Raw genomic sequence first — 9,802 nt, 5'->3', positions numbered from 1 at the left:
CATGGAGTAGTTGGCCTGTTTCTTATGTGGACTTGGTCTTAGAACCAAATAATTCCCCCAATTAGATTTTAAATTCCAGTCCTGTTGCCACTTCATTCTCAGAACATCTTTCCCCCCAAAGGCTGTCTAGACTGTGCAATCCCAAGTCTTCAAATGCTGATGCACAACAGCTTGTCTTCGAGTTCTCGGCAATCTGGTCGATGTGGTGATATCACACAGCCGCTGAGTGAGTCAAAATTGGCTTTGCCTCCATTAGCTCCAACAGTGCCTCATTATCAGCAGCTAACATCTCGCCTGCAGGGCCAGACCTCTGCTACTCTGCCACCCACTAGTTCCATATCACACACACACACACACACACACACACGCATGAGCACACACATACACTCTAATACTTCCATCTCCATATCTTTGATTAAGCCAGCAGGATGTTCAGGTTGCTACTGAGCACACCTGCTTTCATAGCAGACACCCACAAAGGATGATGGGATGTTCATCAGCTGGAGATGGCATAGGAAATCACAGGTCTTCCCATTGGTGGGCAGCTGGGAGGCAGCTGGGAGAGTGGATGTGGTGAGGTTTTGTGACGACAACATGACAGTGGAAATAGCAGTGATTTAATATGAATGAACAAGTTTATTAAACACTCACACACACATGCACAATACATGTGCACAGAGCAAAGGCAAGTGTGCTTAAATTAGCAGTACACACACACATGCACGCACAACTACACACAGAAAATGTCGCTTGGTGTATAACCTTTTCTAAACAACATGCAGACCTTTTTTCCATTCAGCATCGATGGTCACAGTCTGAATATAGATGTCATGCCTGCAAGTCATACTCCTGCAAAATAATGGGTCAATGATTCTTGCCCAAATCTATACTTTCTGTTTAGGTTATTTGGATTCCCAGACACAATGTCATGGACATGTTAATGTCTCTGGTCAAAACTAGACTTTTGTCATCAGTTCAGAATTAGGCTTAAACGTTATTTGTGTAATATTTAGGAGGATCTATTGACAGAAATGCAATATAATATACATTATTATGTTTCCAGTGGTGTGTAAAGACCTTACATAATGAACTGTTATGTTTTAATTACATAGCAAAGAGTCATTAATATCAACATAAACCGCGGGTCCTCTTACATGGATGTCGCCATGTTGCGCCGCCATGTTTCTGCAGTTGCCCTATAACGGTCAAACGGCTCTACAGAACAAGTCGGAAGAAAGACTTCACAACTTGGGAAATCTGAGGTGCACATGAACGAACCGTAAGCCACTGGTTACAATTTGCAACCTTCACCACTAGATGCCACTAAAACTTAAACACTGAACCTTCAAAACCTCAGCAAGCAATCACTGGTCATTGTTTGGTCATTTAAACGAATAGCTACTTTGACATTTTGGGGAATATTTGCTTTCTTGCAAAGAGACAGATGAAAAGACTGGTAGCACTTTCATATCTTTTTTGTAAATATACAACTACAGCCAGTTGCCTGTTAGCTTAGCTTAGCATAAAGACTAGAAACTGGAGGAAACAGCTAGCCTGGCTATGTCTGAAGGCAACAAAAGCCGCCTACCTGCACCACTAAAGCACACTATTTTGTATCTGGTTTCTTTAATTTGTACTAAATCAGTTTCCCCCAGTTTCCGTTTTTATGCTAATCACATAGCTTCCTATTTAGGGAACAGACATGAAAGTGGACCTGTCTCCATGTGTTTGCCAGACAACCAGCAGAGACTCCAGGAAATCACTGCACCCAGTCAAGAAATAGTCCCGTACATAACTCCCTCTAAAACCACAAACTGTCGTTGTCAGACTTTTTGTGGTGATTAAACAAACAAGGTATAACTTGATAATTCATGAGCTTTAGAGGTGCTGGTAGGAGGCAGATTTTGTTATCTTGGGACAGAACCATGTTAGCTGTTTTCCCCTCTTACCAGTCTTTATGCTAAGCTAAGCTTACTGGCTGCTGCACGTGAGAGTGTTATCACTCCTCTCATCCTCTCTGCAAGAAAGCAAAATTGCTTTAAGATTTTGGTAGAACAATGCAGTAAGTGCAAGCACCTGCTTGTGGGTTCCTCCTCACAAATGATGATGACTGTAGTTGGTCAAGAGTTTCGTGAGGCATGCAGGAGGAACAGCACTTTTCTAAACCTCTCCAGTCATCTAAAATCTGCAATTCATGATCAGACATAGCACAAAAAGTTAAAATGTCAGTGTCACAGCCATAATCCTGAGACTACTCAAAATAAGATTAGCAGAATATAGGCAAGAAGGAAGCAAAACGGCCAACAAGGAATGAATGAGGCAAGAAACGGGCTGGAAAGCACACTACCTGAAAAGGGCACATGAAAACACAGCTCTGGCAATAACAATTAAACTGACAGTGCACAGGAGCAAGGAACAAGGACTTAAAATTAAAGAAGAGCAAGAATGTTGATAAGCACTAATTTGATTCCCTGGGATCTGGGAGGAAGGTTTGAAAAGACAGCCATGAGGGTAGGCTCTATTAATTTCCAAAAAAAGAGACTCCCAGAGGATTATGACTCTTGCTGCCAGGTGAAGCACACTCCACGCACAGAAACTGTGTGGCTCCTTTGCCACTGTTTTACGAGTCTAAGCTGGTTATTTATTTAGGGATTGTATGTTTAACGTATATAAGTATATATTGGGTTATGGAATGTAAAAGTATTTCCTTTAATTAGATATTGAGGCTTTAAATATAACACAAGCTAAATTCTATGTAAAGCATTCAAATACGAAGAGGCAGAACAGAAAAAACAGGAAGAACAACAGTGAGTGAGAAAAATAAAAAGGCCCACAGCTGTATAATTAGCATGAATGGAATAGCTAAAATTGTAATTTTTCTATGTTGAACCTCTGGTGATGCACACAATGTTAATTGTTCAGTATAGCTGAAGATGCAGGGCAGGATATCCTGTGATAACTCAGGATATGATGAATGTTGATAGCTATTGAATCAGCCTGCCATAAATAATTGAAATGACAAACAGGTCAGACTGCTTGAAGGCAACAATTCTCAGTCGCTTCTCAGTTCAAGTATGAGGGTTTAATAACCACTGTGGTTTCTGTTCCCTCTCTCAGGTCATAGCTCAAGCCTCCAATCCCTCTATGTCTTTCTTTTATTCATTCATTCACCCATCTCCTTCCAAAGAAACAAGGTCAGTTTGTTGAAAGTTTCCCCAGGCCCTTTCTTGTTGTCTGGCTCTGCTTATGTAACCCAGACAGCCCTGGCTGACCAGACACCACAGCTCAAACTCAAATAGGGCCTGATTACATTCTGACAAGCTCCTCATCAGCTCCTGTTGTCTAAGAATGTAAACTCTTCAACTAGACACATCGATCAAATCAAAGATATTCTTACACCGTCTCACAAAAGCTATCCTCACACATGATGTCTTGTATCTTCACCCAGCCTGACTTGCTACTTTGGTATTCTTGTTTCCTTGTTATTTCCTTTCAACCATCACGATGTCTTTGCAGCTTTACCTTCAAAACTTACTGCTCAGTGCTACGAAACCACATTTGTCCAGGAAAGTGAAAGAAACCACAAAGGAAGGAAGGGAACAATGGCTTCCTGCTTGTAGGTGTGGTAGCATACAAACTAAATGTACTTGTTGTGCAGTAGCAGGTGAGGCACAAATAGAGTAAAACTAGGCTATGGGAATGTTGCTTTGAAAAAGGAGAGCAACCTTAGAACTCCATGGAACTGGGAGGGAACGGACTGCCATTGTGCGGCTTAAAAAAACAAACGGTGATCCCATGCCGGGACAAGAAAGAATCACAGTACAGCGCCGGTCTGAAATGAACAGTAAACACAGTGCAGTCCAAGTCAAACTGGTGGGCATCCCATCATTTAAATGTAAATTATTAACCCAATGTAAGTGGGTGGTGTGAGAAGTAAAGTTTACAGTGGAAATGTTGGGGAAAGGTTGCAACACTGTGGATCAATACAGGGCAATGAATACAGTGTAGTTCATTTTAGAGTTAGATTTTGTTCTATTATTTCTATTATACCATAATTATAATGGAACTGTCTCTCCAAGCACAAGCATAAACATGATTCAGGTGAGTGGGTAGTGAAAATAGCCTGACAAAACAAAACCCCACTGCACTCTGTCTATAGCAGATGGTTTTATAGGTGAGGAAACTAATTAATATTTTCAATAGTTAACTGTCAACATGACCGGAGAGTAGCCTGGTTCTCAAAGAGTATCAGAATTAAAAATGTGGATTAAAAAACAGTTTGAAACATGTCACTGCTAATCAATCGCTTCTCGGCCTTTTGGCTAAGATCAAGTGTAGTATCAATGGCTGGTCTAATCTTAGTAATCTGTTTTACTATCTTATCTTACAAGCACACTCTTTCCCAACAGCCATTCATAAATCCCATTCTTTACTGCTTAAAGATGTATCCTATCTATTGGCAAAAACCTTAGTAGTTGAGAGATGCTGTCTGAGCAGCAGCAAGTGGCATAAAACTGGCAATCTAATAAAATAAAAAACCTGAGGTGAGATTCATATTCTAAATAGTCGAGTAGATACCCTGAAATTATCCATGTCCTCAAACTATCCATCTTTAAGCTAAACTGTGTTTGTTCCACATGGATAACAATCTCACAGTGGCCTCACGCCACGCCTAAATACACTCCCACTTCCTGTAGGCCTGTCAGATAGAATCTCCTCATAAGCACACTCCTCTGAAGCTCAGACATGTTTGCGTGGCAAAGGAAGTTTTTGTAGTTAATTACATTTAGTAAACATAGGTGGGTTTGATTTGAGCTCTGGCATGTCCCCAACTTCTGTGATGTTGCCAGTTCAGCCTGAAGGGTGTGGGCTTTCCTCCAACCCTCCAAAGGAAACATGACAGACTCAGTGGCCAAGAGGCTGACATGACTGAGCCAATATGTCAAACCAAAAGCTTCGCCTGGTTTCACGCTTTTTGTATCATGCTAAAAGATGGCTTTGAAACAGATCACTCTCATGGTGGCCTTTCTCTGAAGTCATCACAGTTCTATCAGGGATGCACAAAGGCTCAGGCTTTCTTGGGCTCTTGCACTGAATGTCAAATTGATTCAATTTCTGTGTAGATAAGCACTTGTGTTTTTATGAGTGGGTCCCTGTTTTGTTTGCATCATGCATGTGGCCAGATTCACGCTAGTTTGCAGATAACACACAAAGGAGCGTAGCATCGCTTTAAAAAGGCAGTGAAGGATAAGACTGCAAGCTAGCGAACATGGATGTAAACAATTCAGAATGTTAAATATAAAAAGGGAATGTTTTATCAGGAGGAAAATACATTCAACATGTTTGATAGACCTCAAGGATACACACATGTGTTCTGGTGAGTAACTAGTGTAATGTAAACAGAATTTGGTTTGTTCAAGAAAACTCCCAGGGCAGTGTAACAAATTCACTAACAACCAAGCTGCACGATACTGTACAGTATACATATGCAGAAAACATTTGTGGAGAGAAAATCAAATTGAATGTAATATATGATGGAAGTATAATTCTATTTCAGCTTTGTCACACATGATGAAAAATGTGAGATAATATTTGCAATTACACAACTCTACTGGCAGCTGCTTTAACACTGTGTGCTTCAACCAATGCTGCTTGTATTTTGTTGGTGCTAAAAACAATATGACTGATTATCATAAATACACATCGCATACACACACAAAACTTATGTTTCGTCACTGTGGTACACCACAGAGGATTGAAGAAATGCTAATGTCTCCGACAGCTTTCCTATTTGGTACTTGGGGCCGACGACAATCCTGCTTTGGGTCCAGTGGGACCTTACCTGCAACAAAATTACTACAGCATTATCTCCATGCAAATATTAGCAGAGGAAAACAAACAGGCAAAGTAACTCATCTACTGACTGGCTAAGAGGGAGTCATCAGCTTCCTCTGAAACACAGAGGGGGGAATAAACACAATGTCTCACAGTTCAAAACAACCTCAAAGCCTGCTGTAATTTCCGTTGCAGCCTCTGTATGTGAATGTACTATCAAGTGTTTCATATTACTGAGACTTTGGCATTTAATACCATAGGTGTTTCAATGGTTGCATCTAGTTCCTGTTCCTAAGATGACATAATTTATTTTTTAATGGAATATCAATATTATATAGATAAAATAGATATTTTTTAGAATAGTATAATTATTATCCCATATATTATCCTTTCTTATACTGCATCTTTATAGAAACTAAATGGCAATGTGGTTTCACTTAAATTGAGCCCATGTGTTGGTGTACACATACAAAACTGCACCTTTGCCTGAAATTTAATGAACGCTGTAATTCCAGCGGAAGGGAGGGAAGCCAAATATGGGTGAGGAAAATTCTTAGCCTACGGCTAAACTTTCAAAAATGACTTATCTGAAGTTGGCAGAGGTGTAAACAAAACAAAATGTCCAGCACGGTTGGAACACAACTTAACACAAAGCTGATGTTTAAGTGGTCTCAGGGAGCAGCAGCTGCTCTGAGGCAAGTGTTTAGATCAAAACTGGCAGCATTAGTAGATTTAACTGCAGGGCAGCCAACGCTCTTCACCACGACAACAAGCAAAAAGCAGCAATCGTAACAGGTAGAGCTGTGCCTCCTCTAGGGTGTGAACTGGGGTTGTGATGATTGAGTGGTGTAGTGGCATTCAAATAATCTGTGCAGAGCAAAAACAATGCTGCCGTTTATGGTGTTTGATGCACGGTTTGGTTATAACACAGAATAACCTCTCCTACTTCTCTGGATAGACATGGTTTGAAATTATTGATTAGCATTGTACAGACTTTCCCATAAATAATTTAAAAGGTCAGTCACAATCCTTCACTAAAAAGAAAAAATCATTAATGTTCAAATATATATTTATTTCCGTATTCCTTCATACAAACATCTTTGTTTCCAAAAAAATAAACTGTGATGAATCAAGAAGTGTACAGTCATAGCTGTAAACACTCCACAAAGTAGTCAAAGAGTGGGTAAAGCTGTGTGGTGATTGGCTGTAAAGCCACAGAAGGGAATCCTCAGGTTGACACACAATAACAAAAGCAAGTAGTCCACTCTCTTCCACTCTGTATTGATCTCCAAACACCTGAGTTGTACAGGAGCAAGTGCTTTCGGCACTCTTAGTCAGTTTACATTGGATGGGTGTTGCTCCTCTGTGCAAAGATGAATTGGATTAGAAAGATAATTATGGGCAATTAAATTCTGAATTCATCCCCAAATGATTACTCTGCAGGTGCAGCTCCAATGCAAATGTATCCATCATAACAAGTCACTTAAACTTGGGTTGGGTGAGTACATTTTTTTCTTAAAGGGTGGAGGATATTTGCCAGTGTGCATGTTTCACTTGCTTCCCATACAAATCAGCAACTCATTTTGGAGCAAAGAAAGATTTTAAAGATGAATATTAACTCTGCTGAAGATGCACTTCTGTTTGCAGTGTGATAGACTGGCGGGATAAATCCCCTCCCTCAACAACACGCATGCTGTTTTTAAGCATGACAGGTTTTTTCCATTGAGCATAACCTAAAGATCAAATCTGCACCAGATGACCAGTGCATCCACTATCTGTTGACAAAATGCTCCTCTTTGATTTATTGTGCTGCGTTCAGGTGGTTGGCCAGCTCTTGCATCACAGCGTCTTTGCCGATCTGATCGTTCCTCCTCTTTTCCATGATCACGTCCTCCAGGCTTTGAAACTCCAGGACGTGGCTCTTCTTCTCTGAAAAAATTAATTTTAACCTGTACGGCTGCTTTCCTATCCTTAGCTCCCCTCCGATTTTGAACTCCCGTTTGCCAAAGCGGCACCAGGCAGCGAAACACTCAGAGTTTCTCCAGTATAGCTCTCTGTCTCTAGACCCAACATGGTCCAGGGCGTTACGCACAATCACCTCCGGTGGGAGCGCACGGTACCTGTAGAGGCCGTTCACTATCCTGCCTTTTTTGCCCTGGCTCACGTCGGTGAGAAAGTTGTTCTTTATCTCAGCCCTGTGCAAATGGACCACCTGGAAGTCACCGACGTAAACAGCCCAGTGCGGATACTGTCCAGTGGCCACAAACTCCAGCAGGTCTCCGGGTCTGCACTTGTTCAGGAGACTTTCCGCGGAGTGAGTCACGGTTCCGGTGGTTCTCTCGTAGACGTACTCCTCTCGGTAGTAAATCGCACACTCCAGCTCGTCCTGGGGGTCGAAGGGCTTCTCTTCATGGTTTACCGCGTGGTTGCCTGGTGGGAAGTGGTCCAAATTGTTGTCCTGATCGTCGTCGCCATCGTCGTTGGAGAAAATGTAAGACACGCCGATCCGCGGACCTTCGTCGTCCGGGTCGAACCCATTCGGATCCGACGTTGGCACCTCTGCGTAATTTAAATGCGTTAGTTTCTCCACCTGGTTCCCCATAAAGGTGAAAAGTGGATGGAGGTGGATAAAGCTGAGCACAGAATCAGGATCCACCTGTTCTTTGCGCACCCACTTGGAGGAGAGACGGAAAGAGGCGCAGGGCAGGGCTGTCTCCGCTAAATCCAAAGTGGTGAGGACGGACACCAATAATCCATGTCGAGCTGTATACCTCCAAAGGAACGCCAACTGCGCCGACCTGTTCGGAAACAAACAGGGCAGCAGCTTAAACAACAAGTTCAGAACACATTAGAAGCCTGAATCTGTGAGTCAAACGCGTAGTTTACACCAACAGGTGTGACCTGACACACCTGTTGGCTCAGTTTCCACGAAACTCACCAGAAAGATAACTAGTGCTATTTCTTCTTTTTATAAAACCTCATTACCGTACTATGTCACCTACACTTCTGGTGTCATGTCAATCAAAGTAGAATTTCTTCAGGTCAGTCCACAGTAAACTCTCTGGGCAGCAGATGGACTCACCTGCAGTTCAGCTCGTGACGGCAGCCTTCTCACACGCTCCCGTTGTCACATCAGTAAAATAAACAGGATTTCAGACTGCGCTGGCAGCTGTACAGGAAGCTGTATGGTAGGCTGCGTGCGTGGTTTGCTCGGCTGTACAGACTGTAGTATGAACCTCAGCGTTTGTGCCAGCGAAACTCACCCAGCATAGTGACTGCTGGGAGGTGTTGTCATTTAAAGCGACAGCGCGCCTTTTTGTTTTTGCCTTATTTACATATTCACTCTCGACTTTACACCAAAAGAAGCAGAAACATATCCATCTAAACGCTGTAATTAATTAACGTAATTAATATAGCTTAATGCATAGAATTATTTTTTCATTGTGGCCTATAATAGCCTACAGAGATGTGACGCCTAGCCTATACTTTTTTGAAAACCCACATATTTTTAACATAAGGTCATGATAAAGCCACTTCTCAGTACCACGCACACACCTAAGTGAATATGTGATCAATACAGTGCTCAGAGGTTAATGATACTAAAAAGTCAAAAACGTACTGCATAGAGCAGGGCTTCTCTAGGAGAGACTGTGGGCCTCACTTCAGACAAAGCTTGGGAAAGGGTGCCCCCTCACACCCTCTTAGTTTACTTGCTTAGTTTTGCTCAATTCATGGATACCTATGGGATCATGATTGTTATTTGATTCCATAGACACTCAACAATTGAGCCAAGACCTCATACTGCTGTTTGACACAACTTCAGACTACTAAGGCATTTATTAGTTTCTCTGGGACAGACTGTAAACTTACCCATAACTACTGTCTAAACTATCTCTAACCAAATGACATTTCTGTGATCTCCATCTGAAAACTATTGTAGTATTTATTCCCCTGAAACAGTTAGGAG

At 41.8% G+C, this 9,802-nt stretch overlaps 1 protein-coding gene and 1 pseudogene across 1 annotated transcript; one reads left to right on the top strand and one right to left on the bottom strand.

Moving 5' to 3' along the window:
* The first annotated feature begins 4,302 nt into the window (after positions 1-4,302).
* LOC123969073 lies at positions 4,303-4,401 on the top strand (annotated as a pseudogene).
* A 2,485-nt stretch (positions 4,402-6,886) lies between these two features.
* On the bottom strand, positions 6,887-9,085 carry lratd2b (LRAT domain containing 2b). The gene is made up of 2 exons (XM_046046142.1): positions 8,918-9,085; positions 6,887-8,633 (listed from the first exon to the last, which is right to left on the bottom strand). The coding sequence occupies exon 2, from the start codon at positions 8,435-8,437 to the stop codon at positions 7,637-7,639; it is 801 nt and encodes a 266-aa protein (XP_045902098.1). The 5' UTR covers positions 8,438-8,633; positions 8,918-9,085; the 3' UTR covers positions 6,887-7,636.
* Between the last annotated feature and the right edge of the window lie 717 nt (positions 9,086-9,802).

Source organism: Micropterus dolomieu, linkage group LG03 (assembly GCF_021292245.1).
Source record: "Micropterus dolomieu isolate WLL.071019.BEF.003 ecotype Adirondacks linkage group LG03, ASM2129224v1, whole genome shotgun sequence".
Classification (NCBI taxonomy): Eukaryota; Metazoa; Chordata; class Actinopteri; order Centrarchiformes; family Centrarchidae; genus Micropterus; species Micropterus dolomieu.
The sequence above is the reverse complement of the archived record's forward strand: the minus strand, read 5'-3'. Positions and strand labels throughout refer to the sequence as shown.

What these genes read in the sequence shown, in the direction of transcription:
- lratd2b (XM_046046142.1), bottom strand. Translation starts at nt 8,437, where the DNA reads ATGGGGAACCAGGTGGAGAAACTAACGCATTTAAATTACGCAGAGGTG.